We start from the raw sequence: 16,398 nt of genomic DNA on the forward strand, positions 1-16,398 counted from the left end.
TTTCAACATTAAAACAACGTGGTGGGCCCAAATCATAACTTAAGTCTGCATATGAAGAGTTCATTTGCAAAAACAGATAAAAGCCATCCTTAAAATGAATACACCTTTTTCACTGACACTGCTTGGAATACACACACACACACACATATATACACACACACACAAACCATGATTTAGGATAATAAACATTATGCCAGGCTAAATAAACATATAAAAAATAGAAATAAATATAAAGAAAATTGTAATAAAATTTTAAAAAAGTTTGAAAAGGTTTAATAAATTCAAATGGAGATATCTGTTTTTGCAAATGAACTCTTCATATATACATGGCAGTGTATGAATATACTGTATATACCATATATGCATGTGTATGCTTGTATATGTACATGTTCACATACAGTGTGAGCAGCACAGTTAATCATTCATAGTGTGTGGTGCCAGCAAGATATTTCAATTAAGTGAAACAGGTTTGTTCCCCACAGCTTTGTTTGTTTTATGTTAATTACTCGCAGTGGCCCAGGTCACTCTTGAGGAAAACTCTGCTGTGTTTCCTCCAACAGATGAAACTGTTTGTTACTGTTCTCATTCTGGGTGAAAAACAGCCTCCAAAGAGCCAGATAATCCATCCCAGTACACACGGAGGAACTTTTTGCTCTTCCTCCACCGTGCTGAGTTGTTTTCATATCAGCACCGCATTACATTACACTCTGCTTACTGTCAGTCTCTTGACACCCACAGGAACATTATTTCCTCCAGGAAATAATCCCTCCAAAACACTTTACTCTTACATCTTTTTATCTAGGTCATCTTTGTTAGCGGTGACCATAAGTTTTGGATTTTAAATGTGATGGAAAACAGCTTGCATACAGCGCGCACTTGGGAAACTAGATGTGGACAGAACTAAATTAAGTACATGTCTAACTGACAGTGTTTTTAAATAATAAAAAAATAACCTGTATCCTTAAACTTATATTTGGAAAATATCCAGGATTATTATTTCAGACATAAGTGTTCACCCTGTAGCTCTGTGGGCAGTACAGTAGCTTTTTCATGGTCTGTTTTCCCTGGTGTGGAACAGTCAGTTGTGGAAGAAACACCACAAAATTTTACTGAAGTACATGTAAAATCAAATAAAATACATTACATTTTCCTGTCAACAGCATGCAGAAACACTAACATATAATCTGTCTTGTTCATGGTTTATAATGGAACTGATCTCACTCTCGTCTGCCCTCCATGTTACAGGAACCTGAAAATAGCTGCACTTTGTTATTTCCTTGCATTTAATGACTACGTTGCTACTGCGAATGTTCATTTGTTTTATTCATAGACCTATAATATCACACCACAGTCCTCATCCAGACTTGGTATAATCACAGCCGCAGATGCATTTTCATCCCCGGATATGTCTGTTGACAAGCTGCGAGGGCTAAAACACAGACATTTCATTTTTAATTTAGAAAGAGAAAATTATGCCTTTGGTCAAAGCTTAACAAGCCCTCTTTAATGCAACAAACTGAGGCACACATGCAACCAATCGGTGGTGAAATGATTTATCAGCGACCGTTCATTTTCAGCGCATGTGGGCTTTTGGTCTGTCTCTGTGCGTCCAGGCGAAGGTTAGCCTGGCATCGCCGACGTCACCGCCGCAAAGTCAACCAGGTGGCTGGAAGTAGAGCAGGCCTCCAGGGTTTGGCAGGGCCGTATCGAGGGAAGGCTGAATGAAACGTTTTTTTTCTCCTTTTCTTTCTTTTTTGGGACAGGACACCCTATACCACCCCCGTCCAACCACCCAGCCGCCCACCCTCTCTCTACTCTCTGTCTTTCCCTGTCCTAGTTAGAGGAACAAGACAAATCACCCTGGGAGGTGAGGGAGAGCGGTCAGCCGGCTGTGGCTCCCTCGTCAGGCTGGGCTTGTTTCCATCCACCGCAGAAAGGCAGTCAGGGTTTATTTCTGGAGGAACTCTCACAGCTCTCTCCACAGGTCCAGAGGTTATTGGTCCAACCTCACTTCTGTAGGAGAACTTAGGTTGGACCTATAACTGTGACGTGTACTTCAAATACACATGACGCATTGTGTAAATAAGACAGATTCGGAGTTGCTGTATGGTTTATTTTTTCACTTTGACAGAGTTAGGCTAATGACTCCCATAGACTTCAAGTCTTTATACTAAGCTAATATGGCATGTGACACATAGGAACTAAACCACTGGATGTACAGAAGGTGAAAATGGTACTGAACATATTGTCTCAGTCCTGACAGATTGGAAAAGGGGTTTTCCCAAAGTGTTGGAATATTCCTTTAAATTTTGACTGATGCAGTTTACTTGACATTTTAAATTCCATCCATTACGGAGTGCAAATTTTGTACACTGTCCATTAGCATTTCATAGCAAACCAGCCAGTAGTAGGATTACATCAGCAAAATGTCCAAAAATGCCAAAATAAGGATCAGGATTGAATGATGAGCATGGGGTTTTGGTTTTGTTTTAGAGATCAGATCAAATAAAGGCATTATTTTCACAATCTTATTTCTTTGAATTCTAAGGGAAAGACCAGGTTTTGTTTGTAAAGTAACTCCAGGGTGTTTGCAGGTCCTTAAAATGTCTTAAATTCTGTTTTATTAAATATCAGGCCTTAAAAGTCATTAAATAGTCTGAAATCTGAATGGATGAGATCGTAATTTCCCACATACCGTTTTATCAAATTTAATATATCCATCTTGTAATTTCTTTTTGTCAAAATTAGTCAAACTGTACTGTGTGAAATTTAACATTTCCGATGTTACAAACCTCTAAACATACAGCTGAACCTAATTCTAATGTTCTACTCAGCCTGTTGGGAAAATGTATGTTGTAGATTAACCTTAACCTACTTTCCACTCACTCTGACATACGTTTACATGCTCACAAGAAACCATACGTGCTGTAGCATGTATAGAGAGAAACATATAGAGAGAAGTCCACTAAAAAGCCTCAGACTTACCTGTCCTCTGTTTTTTTTTTTTTTTTTTTTTTTTTTTTTAATTAGAAGTCCTGGTCAGATTAATTCCAGCAGCTGCTATCTAAGCCAAAGGAGTCTGTTACAATCATCAGTGACCAACTGAACATATTCCTACATAAAACTGACCTCATGACAAGACTGAATATATGGTACTTAACCTGCAATGCTCATATGAATTAGAATGAGAAAATATATATATATATTTTTTTTTTCAAAAGTCCCTGAACTCAATATTTAGCAGTCTGAGTAAATTATAAAGGTACGCTTTATTTATACTGAAATTTTGGCTGTTCACAAAATTATCCTGTAATTCCAAAGTCATAGATTAGGTATCATCCCTGTTGAGGTGCTTCAGAACACAACACTGAGGCGTAGCTGTGCTGGTGCAGAGTCTCCTGGCTGCCTCTGTGACCTCTGACCTCTGTGGTAAATGCATGCACCAACATGTGGGAGACGTGAAGAAGCTCCTGCCTTCACTGTGTGCAGGATTGCAGTTGTTGCAGCTGAATAACAACGTGGTGAGGTAGGGCTCACTGTTCTCCAGTCACCATCTGTTGTTTCCTAACTCCAACATCTGCACTGATGTCTTATTCAGCTCACTGCTCCCAGGTGTACACATCAGACTATTGTTTTTCCTGTTTCCTGTCAGTTTGAAGTTTAAAATGGTTCTGGGAATTTCTATTTAGAAAGCACTGCTTTCATATATCCCAGGGCTTTAGCAGGGTTCCTCTCCCCATATACGTAGATATATATGTTTGCTGGCTGCCTCTGGGGGACTCTAGCTGTCCTATCCACTCTATCCGCTCTATATATAGAGTGGATACGATCGACTTGAGTCCTATGGGAGTGTGCGATCTCCCACCAGCACCACCATGGCAGGCCTTCTCCAAAGCTTGGTGTGTAGCGTAGCGTAGCGTGGAATCTATAAAGAACCACTTTGAAATTGCCTTTGAAAATTCAGTGGAGATGCTAAAGGGAAGGAATGGGGGAAAGGGAAATGTTGACACTGGAGCAGAAATCCGTGCAAATTGTAGATGGCCGCCTCTGCAATCGCACATCCATTTGCATTTTAGGATTCAGAGGATGCTTGAGTCCAGAGCAAATTGCAGTGAGTGCACCAACAAACTAAAAAACCTTTGATCAAATCATCGGCATCGCTATGAACCAGCAGGTTAAAATCAGTGGTTGTCAAATTATGGCAATTTCAGAAGATTTCCCCGAGCATGGGGGCTTTGTGCTGTCGACCGGTGGCATAAGCAAAGGCAATTTGAATGGCGTTCATTTGACCGATTTGTTAGTGCTCTTTGTCGCCCCCTGGAGGTGGCCACACTTAATCTCTATAAACAAATTCTATAATCTGTAGACAAGATTCTGTAACTGTTATTGTTGTTGTTTACTAGTTAGGGGCCAGGCAGCCTAAGCTGCCAGGTCCCTCTTGTATTCCTGCGTGTTCTTCTTCTTCTTCTTTCTTTCTTTCTTCCGAGGAAGTCCTACTTCCCATGTGCGAAAAATCACCAAATTTTGCACAAAGGTCCAGTCCCATGCCAGATTACCTAAGATGCAAACACAAGCCAATAGTCCTGATGGTGGCGCTACAGCAAGCCTCTAAATTTCAAAACTTTGAAAATTTGCAATATGTGTAATATACACATATTGCAATAATGCAATATGTTTATTTTCAGATTTTTGTCTTGATGACTGAGTTTTTTTTTTACTGTGGTTTGAAATCTGCCTTTCCATGCCTAGGCGGCTGCTATCATGTGACTGGCTTAGTCAGTTTGTGAAGCCTCACATGAATTGACACTTGCCAGTTAGCTCAGTGAGACAGAGCATTATTGTCCTTCATGCCAGACAATAATGTGCGTTCAAGCCTCAGCTGATGCAAAATGCACATTAGAATGTCATCTTCCTATTCTCCACTTGTTGCTCAGAATTGCCTAAAATTGCCCGGCCCCAACCATTGTTGCACAGCAGCTATAATTTCCTTTTGTAGCCCGAGTGGTTTGATAGCTAAACACGCTAAACCATCTGTGTGGGGAGTGAAAGAGGCAGAATGCATTGACCAAAATGTCATCTGCACCTAAAACACCCACAAAAAATATGAATGTTTGTGCATTGTGGGGAGAAACATTTGACTTGTGTAATAAAGAAATGCAAGCAAGCAAGAGAAGCTGTCATCAGATGATGCGGATGGGTTCCAAGATTACTCCATGCAATACTTGAACAGTTGTGGGTCCACACGACATTTCAGCCAAATGCATCCAGCCTCGTTCACTCCTCACACAGACTGGTTTAAAACCACTTGGACTACAAAAAGAATCCAGAACACCTGGAATAACAAAATTGTGTTCCTTGCCTACAGATTCTATATCCACATGTATAGATATGAGGCTACTAAGCAGGTGAACTTGATCCTGGAGATGGGAATGATGCAAAAGTAGTGATTTATTTTTCATTGCAAGGTTGATTGGTTTGCTGAGCCAGGAGAGAAGCAGAGGAGAGGAGACAAGACGAGGAGGTACACATAGAATTGGAGGTGGAGAGATGTCTGAGCAGACATGTATTTCTAGATGTAGATGTAGATGTAGATATAGATAGATATGCACATTCATTTTTTTTTTTTTGCCCACAGTCCATTCAGAATCCAATTGTGGTTCAGTTTTGGACCATGACCCACCAGAATTGAGAACCGCTGCTGTAGCTCATCTTTAAGGCTGTAAATTCCTGCTGCAATAACCTTCACCTGAAGTTCATTAATCATCAGAGGGCTTAAAGATGAATGTGTAAAAGTGAAGAATGTGTGAAGGCACAATACTTAAGATCCATTTATGACCTAGTTCCAAGTCCGAGAGAGAGACAGAGAGACAGAGACAGACATTTCTCATTCTGCTCATTCTTTCCATTTGTTGTCAACACCTCAGTCAGATTACAGTTAGTCCTCAGTCAGATTACATTTGACTTTTTTTCCAAACTGTGTAGGTCAAAGGTCACCAGACACGGTAAACTGGATGTTGTATTTATGAATCAAACAATCAAACAATACAGTGCTTTTATTAAATGAATCCATGTTAACAGGGTTATTACGGTTGCCTCAAACCGTGTAAACACTGTCATCTAAATAGACTGTGTTACGCTCATTGCTGCCAGTGATCGTATGGCCCGTTAACACAGTGTGTGTGTTCATTCCGAGCATGGACCCTGGCAGTGTGGGTGCTTTGCTGCACCCGGCGACGACACAACCATGAGAGATAATGGAGCTGATAACAGTGCAGACTCAAAACCTCATCATATCAAGGCTTGAGAGGCAGAACAGTTTGCCCCTGTTTAGTCAACTGTCACTCAACGCACTGGCTGCACCGTTTAATGCATGGAACTAGGTCAGGGTGGGAATAATATTTTTCATAATTTCATAAGGTCACATCCCTCCGGCAGTTGAATCTCCGGGGCGAGAAGTTTCAGCACGCTGACCCTTGGCATTTAATACCGTTTTCCACCATCGCAGCATCGCCTGGAGGGCAGCTGTGGTATGCGCGCCGCGAAAGACGACGTCCTCATTAAAGAAAAGTTCATCTGCAGATATTGGACACTAATGTGACACATGATAAAGGCTGCTAAAGACACTGTGGCTGAGCTCTGAAGAAAGACGTTTTTATTGGCCGAGGAAATGACTCGACACGACCCATTTCTCGCACTGTTGGTGTGTGCATTAGTAATGTGTGTGTGGGTGGGTGGGTGGGTGGTGACCCTCTGTTGGTTCTCCTCATCTCCATCAACAGTAATCATCAAATGTGTGTTTTTGTGCATGTGTGTCTTCAGTGTGTGTCGGTGTATGCATATGAATTTGTGTGTTTATTTTTGCCGATTTGTTGTTGCCCGCCGTGTTGAGCGCGCTCAGAGGCAGCGCTCTCTGGATCTGCAGGCTGTGTGTTGCTGTTCATGCTCTCTTTAGCTCTGCCAAAGAGCTCCTGTGGTTTCTTCCTGTTAGCTTCTCTGTCAGCAGGATAGCTCAGAAACTTCAGAGCGCATTTTCCTGTCATTTTGGTGGAGAGGTTGGCTTTGAGCCAGGGATCAATAGATTATTAGCTCTTGAGGTTTCCTGGCAGCTCAGTGGGCTAATAGACATGTACCAAGTCAATGTGAACCCATGTTGGATTTGAATCCAGCATGTAAGCCCACACCTCGTACTCTTTTCTTTTCCTCTCTTGTCTTGATACTGTCAGATAAGACAAAAATGTCTAACACTATTCTTGAAATAAGGTTTTAGAATTTGCACAATAAGACAATTACAGTTTTTTAGTCATACCTATCACATTAATGCTGATAGAGACCAAGAAATCAGTTTAACATTGAAGTAATAGCAGTGATAGGATTTATGTTTGGATGTAACAACAACTTGACGATGTGTTTATGTGTGTTAAGTGCATATGTGTGTGTGTGTGTGTCCCCAGGTGGCGGAGCTAGAGGCCCAGAGTGGGCGTCCTGCTGCTGGTCAGGCTGGTGGAGACGAGCTGAGCCGCTCTGTGGAGGAGCTGGAGGCTCTTCTTGAAGCCAAAGACCAAGTAAGACTGTGAGCTTGCTCTGTGCACCACACACACACACACCATCCAGCGCGCAGCACTGTCCTGAGGGGAGTTCAGTCTGCTAGGCCAGGACGGCCTCAACTCCCAGCAAACAGTTTCATGTTGAATAGATATTGATTTTACAGCCTGAGTCAATGTTGAAAACCAGTGTAAATATACAGCACTAAAGTCAGAGTGGAGACGAGGTTCGCTGTTAGCAGGACTGTAAAATCTGCACTGAAATGTTTCCCTGATATTCCCTGACTGACTGATCCCAGCTAAAACCTTCAGAAATGTAAGGAATAATTGTGATTTGCGTACATGTGTCATTTTGGGTGAAACTGGATCAGTAGTTCTCAACTGGTGACATTCATCTGTAACTATGTGGTCCCAGTTCACACATAGCCCAATGTAAGAGCCATTCAATTTAATTTTGCAAAATGAAAAATGCGACAGGATATTCCCTGTTTCTATCAAAAATGTTTAAAAAGTGCTACTTTGTCCAACGAATATACAATTTTTAGTTGGAAAACATGGTCTTCTCTCATTTAGGCATGCACAGTAACACACTGAAGGCTGAAGTAAAAAAATTTAAATATTGTATTCAATATATCTTATATTTTTCTAGTATTGTAAATGGGACAGTATTACATCGTGTAGTATTTTTTGAGATTTTATTATTTAACATGTTTCCATTTTTTTTGTCTTCGTACTATAAGAAGGGATTTCAAATTTATAAATAAATAATAGAAATAATAATTTACTATATGTTATATTATATCAATTTTGAATCAGAAATTCAAATTCTATGAGTGAAGTGCTGCTCTGTAAGGCTGTGTCATCCTGCTGCAACAACCTTCACCAGAGGATTCTAAATGATCCGAAAGCTTAAAGATTCAAGTGGACATTAATGAAAGAGGCGAGTGTGGAAAGGTGCGGTGCTTATGATCCACTTATGCCCCAACACTTCCACGTCCTCTGTATAGCTTTCAGGCTCTGCACTTATTTCCATGCTGATTCATTACTTTTACCTGCGTGGAATGAGAATTGATACAGCACCGTGGCCACACAAAACGCGACAAAATCAAAGTTGAGCCGCCAACAGCTGCCACCCCGTGCGCTGACATGTTTCTGAAATCAATTCAAAACAGTATACAGAGCTGTTTTAATGTGAATTATTACCGGGCCGTAATACATGGGGAGAATTTAGTGCTCATTTGCGCTGATGTTGAACTTGGCCTCCTGCGTGTCGCCATCTGTCAGACGCTGTGCGGGCGTGCTCAGCAGAACGATTTCCCCTGGATTAATAAAAGAGCTAAAAAAAAGTGAAATATCCCTTCTGAAACAGCTGCTGTCCTGTTGCTCTCGTCCCACCTCACGACTATAACTCTGTCCAAACGCCTTCCACTTTTAGCAGCAGGACTCATACAAGGTCACAGTGTGCTGTGCCGTCCTGGGGGCTGAATCTCCCCCTGTCCCCAGCCATCCACACACACACACACACACAACGCACACACCAACATCAAGGTGTCCCAAATCTTATCAACAACCTGCAGCATTGCGTCCCTGCAGCTTGATAAATGACTCCACTTCTTTTAGAACGAGGAATGTAGGAATAGAGTGCGAGACAAGGAAGCGCAGTATCCTCCATCCTCCATGTCCTGATAAAAAGTGGAGGCTGTGTGTTTTGTCGGAGTGGGGGTGGGGTGGCGCTGTGTGAACGTGGAGTTGTGACAGGCCGACACCGTTGTGTTTCCAGGAAATTCACAACCTGCAGAGCAAGAAAACAGACGTGAGTGAGCTGGAGAAGGAGAGAGAGGAGGCCATGCAGAGACTCCAGGTAAGCTGATGAGCTGGTGGTTCCTTCTCCCTGCTTGTGTACTGTTGCAATGTAAATGCATGAATATTTCCACATCAGCTTGAACCGAACAAGACAAATCAGTAATCACACACAAAAATGTATGTATTTTTTCCCCAAACCAATATTCTATTTCACTGATCAATAGCAATCTGAGTCGTAAGGCTGATTTCTGAGACACATTGTCTATTATCAAGACAAGTTTGATACTGTAATGTCACCCAACAGATTTACAGCAGCTAAATTTTGGATTTATTTGGACTTGTTTTGAGTTTTGTGTCTGGTTTTAAATTGCATCACACTATCAGCTTCCTGGTCAAGCAGCCACATGTGTTTGGTCCAGGGTTAGCTGCACAGTGCAGCACACAGCCACCACAGGGGAGCCCAAGACCTCGAGAGCAAAACAAACTGCACTGAATTTACACCCTAATGTGGGACATCAGACCGATGCCTATTGCATAAACTTTATTGGGTTATATATCATCTTTATTAGTGCAGTCAGTGGTGAATTCGGTATAGTCATGTGTGTCCTTGTGTTCATAATGCAGCCGATTCATTGGTGCGTTTGGCATAAAGAATTACTTCATAAAGCATAAAACTGCCGATTTACTTTCACACGCAGAGTAAACAGTTTGAAGCACATAGCCATAAAGGGAACCTTCCAGTAAAGTGGATTCAGTCAACAGCCATGGCTGCGTAAAGTTGTCACAGCTTTCAGAGAGGGGGATGAACTCTCTTAATAAGAATAAGAGAGTGATCTGCTGAAACGTAGTTGGTTCAGTGCCTCCGGCATGCACACATGGACTGTAGCAAAGCTGCTCTGGCACAGCAGATGCTGTGTTCTGTCCCAGTCTGGCATACAGGAACTTTCTCTCATAAAACCAACCAACTACTGAAAGCAAAACTGAACTTTTCTAGAGTGCTACGTTGGCTATCTGGCTGTGTCATAGTGGCAAAATATCCTCAGTAGTTGCTCCATGCCTGTCCTCAGCTGGTAACCAGCGAACATGTCTCTCCATTCACTTCCATAGTGCAGCAGAACAGCTCGCAGAGTAACACTTTTAGAACATGAAGGAATGCTAACAAAGTGATACATACATAAAATACAAAAACACAGGCCCTGCTACCCTTTTTTTCCTGTGTAATTCCAATTATTTGTGAAAGTACAGTTTTTTTCTTGCTGGTGCAGGATTACTACATCCCAGATTTACTTTCCACGTACAATCGGAGAATAACAAAAAAGAGCTGTTTAAATTCCTCCAAAAATGGGTACTTGTCACTTATATTGGCATAATCCACTTTGTTTGTGTTTGTTTATGTGCTAAAGGTGTTACTTTGGGAGCTGTTTTGCTATTGAAGTGAACGGAGAGACACAAATACAGTATTGTAGTACAGCAGCCCATGGGAGCGCAGTGCAGCTAATGAGGACATTTCACCACCATGTGAGCTCATAACACCCAGGGAGCAACAACCCAACACTCACAACTCACCAACATTCAATTTTGCATCAAGATTTAAAGAGTAACTACAAAAACAAGTCTGTGTAAAGCCTGACGTCTAAAGGTGATAAATGTTTGTTTTGGGCTGGTGTGTGGTGCCAGGGGATGTTGCCACCTTGCCACCTGTTATTCTCTGTAGCATGGCACCATAGATCAGTTAATAGCAGATGGCCAGTTTAACAGCATGTTAATATTATGAAGCACTAGGTTTAATAATATTAATCTCCTCCTGTCTTATCTCTTACATATTTCGCTGATCTTCAATTTAATGTTACCTAGACAGAAAACTGCGGTGCTTCAGCTCCGTCCTCGGAGCAGCTGTGCTTCTGACAAATGTCTGTACAGGTCAAGTTCCAGTCTGTGGCCGTATGTGTAAGTGTATATGTATGTATGCATGTCTGTAGGATCTGGAGAGGCAAAACGCTGAGCTGGAAGAACGGGTTCAGAGCGCTGAGAAGACCCTGGCCTCCAGCCGGGAGGAACGGGAGCAGTCGGAGGTCGAGGTCCGGCGGCTTATTGAGGTTCTGGACGTCAAGATCTACGACCTGAACGACCTGAGACAGAGCCTGGCCAAACTCATTGACAAATAGCCAGCGCAGCAGCAGGGCTGCATCTCAGTGGCCAGCGTCAGTTTCCTCCATTTGGGTTTGACTTGTATTTCCTGATCTAACATAAGATCACAAGTCAAAGCAGCATGGAGGACAGCTGACTCATGGGGCCTCATGAAGGATGAATGGGAACCCTCTTAAGAGAGCCACACGTGTCATTTTTTAAACATCAATATATCATTGTCAAGTTCATTGTGATATCTTGTTATAATTACCATATTAAAACCAATGAGTCCATGGTGAAAACTAAGGCTGAGCAATACGGCAAAAAACAACAAAACAAAAAAATCATAGTGTGATTCATTTTACAGATGTTGCGATTATGATATTTAAAGTTTAATAGGAATGATAATATTTGTATTATAATTTTAATTTTCACAGAACAGCCTATTAAAATGGCAATAATATGATTTTTGCCAGGCTAAGCGCCTAACAAATGTGATTTCTTACATCTGGAAACTACAATTTGTTGGCCAGGGCTTTTCTGGAGCACCATAACACTTTATTTACACCTTTATCAAAAAAAATTGCAGCTTCTGTGATTTGAATATTACGCCTAGACATATTGCAGTTTCGTTAATATTTCGATTAATTGTACAGCCTTAGTCATAACAATCGATAGCAGTATTGTTTACCGTGTTACCGCAGTATTGTACCAATGCTCCTCCAAATTAAGACGCACTTTCCCCGGGCCAGGGATGAGGATTGTAAAGTGCAGCGCAGAGGACACCAGAGGTCCTCTCAGTGATGGCATCGTTTGTTATGTAGTGATTAGATGTCAGATGTCTGAAACATTATTGTGACAATGATTTATTGGTTGTAAAATGTCTGCTGTAGCATCTCACATCAAAATTGAGATTTAGGTGGTTGAACAGCAAAGGTCAGCATTTCCAATAGATGTCAGTCTAAGGTCAGTTACATGAGGTTCACATATATATTACTAGTCCTGGGCGAATAGGGCTATATGTATGTATGTATGTATATGTATGTGTGTACATATATATATATATATATATATATATATATATATACAGTGTGCAATTGAAAAAGTGTTTTTTGCCCGATAATAACCTTAAATGTCAGTTTTGTGGGTGTTCCCCTTCAACACTGCTGAGATGCAGCCAGTGAGAGGCGAGGAAACTGAACAACAGGAGCTCCAGTTCTCCAGCAGCAGCCTGGACCGGCCACCCAGAGGCCAGCACAGCAACAGACTTACAGATGCAACAATCTGCTCCCATTCTGTCCTGGTGAGGATCACTGGGAGCGCTGCCGTTTTCTATTCATGTTTTATGAGGACTGTCCTTTCTCACCACATATTCTATTATTCATGTTCATCCATGGGTTGGGAAATCAGCATCAGCTACCTGCCAAAAACTGCTCCGTTTTGGCTGCAGCTGGTCAGTTTGTTTCCACCGGCTCCACCAGCCTCTTTGGCTGCTAGTTAAGTTTTTTGTTTTTTTCAAGGGAAGGTCCTGTTCTGCTTTCCTGCCCTGCATGTAGCCAAGTTGAATAGGAGATTGCACTTGATGACGTAGGTGCCAAGTTTGACTTTGTTTACTTTTTGTCAGTGTTAACGAAACTATTGAGTTCTTGTTTTCGTCCGTTTTTTCAGTGAAGTGTGACACTACCGTTTGCCATGATAGTAATAATAATCCCAGAAAGAGGCTCAGTGGAGGCGCAGAGCAGAGATCACAATGAGAGCACTGCATGAGCTTTTGGAGAAGCCCTGTACAGGCCAAGGAATGTGAAGTTGTGTTTCTGTGTGTGTGTGTGTGTGTGAGTGTGTGTGCACGCGCACGCATGCGTAAGCAGTGTGCAGCCTCAGACGGCTCGACTTAAAAAGCACAACAGTAGTGTTAGTAAATGGTACTTAATTGAGTCATCTGTCAGCTTTGTATGTGAACTCCTGATGCACATTTTCTACTCAGTGTGTTTCTCTCCCCGTAACACTGAGCTCAATAAGACAGTAATATAGGTACAAATATGGCCCAGTGTAGCAACTTATGATGTAATAACTGCCAGATAATATAATAAGAAGTCAAAATGTAGTAAAAATGTTTACTTCAGTGTTTGCTTCAAAAGTGGCAGAAGTGTTAATAATCCTGTTATTGTAATAATTTGCCAAATAATAGGACAGCATGGCATATTAACCAGTAATTACTACATTATATGGACTGGAACAGATATTTTATTGATGATTTAGTAATATTCATGATCCATATTATCTTAACATGATTTGGCAGGCTGTTACATTATTGGCCCAAAGTATTATCATCAGTTAAAAATGCCACAGCTTATATATAGTAACAATTGTCAGGCAATCTAATAAATTGATGTTATTACAGTGTCCAGCTGTGTAGTGCATGAACAGGTTTTAATACATTTTCAGTCCAATAAGAGGGACATTTTATGACTTTATGACAAGTTCGTACACCATCTGACATTTTGGACATCAACAGTTGCTACATGCAGGCGTTGTTGAATTAGATGCCTTTTCATAATATGTCATTTGGAGCCAGAGCCCAGGCCCATTGTCATCTGTTTTAGCAAAGGACCGGCCCCTCAGAAATGGCACAGGTTTCTTGGCTTCACCTGCAGCACCAGATACTGACACATCGCCAGTCACCGGCCTTCAATTAGTATGAGGATAATACACAAGCAGCTCCTGCTGAATTAGCTCCACCCCTCACGCTTTACTTTACAACGGCCTTATTCTGGAGCGTTAGCAGGACACAACAATATGATGTAGTTGATGAGGAGCTCCGGTACAGATGTAAGTTCAGGCAGCAGGGTGGTCCACAAGCAGATCCACAGTATTGTGCACCTACTAAACCTTTCCACAGGTTTGAAGTGAGGTAGGTCGATGGGCTGCATAGTTAACCGGGTGTGATGAGTCCACCTGGTGGTGAAATCCTTTTTAAGTTGCACTAACTCTCCATTCACGTCCATAGAAAAAACAGGTCCCAAAATATATGCCAGTACAAATAACAATCCAGCAGGAACTGTCTGCAGCAAACGTCACATAGTAGCCCTGACAACCTGATAGTACTTTCACAGATAACTGCAATTACACTGAAAAAATGGGCACCAGGACTTTTTGGGGGGGCATAATTTCCTTTGTTTGTGTTTTTCCACACTATGGAAGTGAATGGAGAGATAGAAATACAGTATTTTAGGTTAGGATTAGCAGCCCGGCGGGGCACAGAGCAACTAGTAGAGGACATTTCACCAGCATGTAGACTCGTAACACCTAGAAAACCCAACACTCTTCAACATTCAGTTTGGCTTTAAAGGAGACATCCACCCTGTAGGCTAACTACCTCTGTTAAAAACAGCATTTGGTCATGTACTTTGAAACTTAGGGTCTTTTTAGTTGCTTGGTGTTTGTTTCTACTTCCTACTTGGCCACTGGAGGGCATGATGTCATGTCCATATATTTCCTACAATGGAGAGTTGATGTCAGAACATGTTTAAGAAAAGTGGGTCAACATAACATTCAGGCATGTTGCTGTGTGAACATGGGCTTGGCCGAGGAAACCGCTGAAAAATCACACCATATTTTCACCTTTTGTAGGAGACAAGTTCCCTCTCTTTCTAATCTAGGGGTTGTTGAAATGTACTGCAACTAACTGAAGTAGATGATGCAGGCTGAGGGAAAGTGGGTTCACCAAGAAAACAAAGTAAATTTCCTCCTGGAATATGGTGAATATCTGCACTGATGGGATCTAACAGTGTGAGAGGATCTGGATTTCTCCTTTAAAACACTAGAATAAGGTCTTTGGGAAATAGTCCAGCAATGCTTTTATGTTACCAGTTATAAAAGAACGCAGAACCAAAGATGCACCACTTTGTCACGTTGAACCTACTTCAACTGGAAGCACATATCTTCTGTACCATGCTCAACTTCCATCTCTGTTCAGATTTATCGGTTGATTTGTTAAGGACTGCTCATGAAATATTACAGCTCCTGCACCTTTAACATTTTGGTATCGCTCCAAATACCTCAGAATAACTTTGACTATTCCAGGTTAGTTTTAAAAACAGTTCTTGCAGAAAAAAAAAAATCCAACATTTCTCTTGGTTTCTGACTTTCTGAAGAGTTGCATCATGTGAAGAGGGGGATCTGTGGATTAGTGCTCGGTTGTGGCAACACCTCTGATTATTAACTGCTAAGAACCATGGATTTGTGGAGAGTAGATATTTGTATGGGTTTTGACAATGTGAGAAAAAGTTCTTTACATTTGTATACCTTTGTTAAACATTAAAACTCGGTCATGCAAGTCGCTTTTGTCTTGTTTCATTGGCTTTTGACTGCTGTAAATGACGCTTGGTGGGGTGAGCTTGTCTCAAAGGATGTGAATTGTTAATCAGGTGCACTGGGATTCCACGAGATGCCAAAATTACATTTCATCTCCACAAGGGATTATTTTGCAAACGGAGCATCACAACAGCTTCCTCCCTTTGAATCTCACTTCAGTGAATCTAGCTCTGCGTATGCTCAGACTAGTTTTGGCTCTTTCTCCAACTGTTTCATCACCCTGGACCAGTGGCGCTCAAGCTTTTTTTCAGTACTGTACCCTTGCTGAAATTTTTTCAGCCAGGTACAACCTGACCAGTGCAAATAATGAAAATGAAACAAAAACAAAATGGCAGAAAAAAAAAGACTATAGAGGTCCAACCCAGCTCCATCAGTGTCTTAAACAACAACCTGATAGACACATTTTGTTTTTGCTTCTTTTTCCACATTTTCAGCTGTATCACTACTACATTTCAACCACAAATCCTTTTTCTTGACTTTTGTCTGTTTTAACATCCTTGCTTGATTTAAACCAGAAACATTTCATACCTAAACCTGGAGGGAAAACTGAATA

At 41.5% G+C, this 16,398-nt stretch overlaps 1 protein-coding gene across 2 annotated transcripts in view; it reads left to right on the forward strand.

Annotated features, from left to right (window-relative positions):
- The window catches only part of LOC115358119 (homer protein homolog 3), a 68,646-nt gene extending 52,836 nt beyond the window's left edge, over positions 1-15,810 (forward strand). For both annotated transcript variants that reach the window (XM_030049958.1, XM_030049959.1), the window contains 3 exons: positions 7,452-7,562; positions 9,322-9,402; positions 11,324-15,810. In XM_030049958.1, coding sequence (XP_029905818.1) covers positions 7,452-7,562; positions 9,322-9,402; positions 11,324-11,509 — 378 coding nt within the window. In that variant the 3' untranslated portion in view covers positions 11,510-15,810. The remainder of the gene's footprint in view (positions 1-7,451; positions 7,563-9,321; positions 9,403-11,323) is intronic.
- Positions 15,811-16,398: the final 588 nt, after the last annotated feature.

This window comes from Myripristis murdjan, chromosome 4 (genome assembly GCF_902150065.1).
Source record: "Myripristis murdjan chromosome 4, fMyrMur1.1, whole genome shotgun sequence".
Lineage (NCBI taxonomy): Eukaryota > Metazoa > Chordata > Actinopteri > Holocentriformes > Holocentridae > Myripristis > Myripristis murdjan.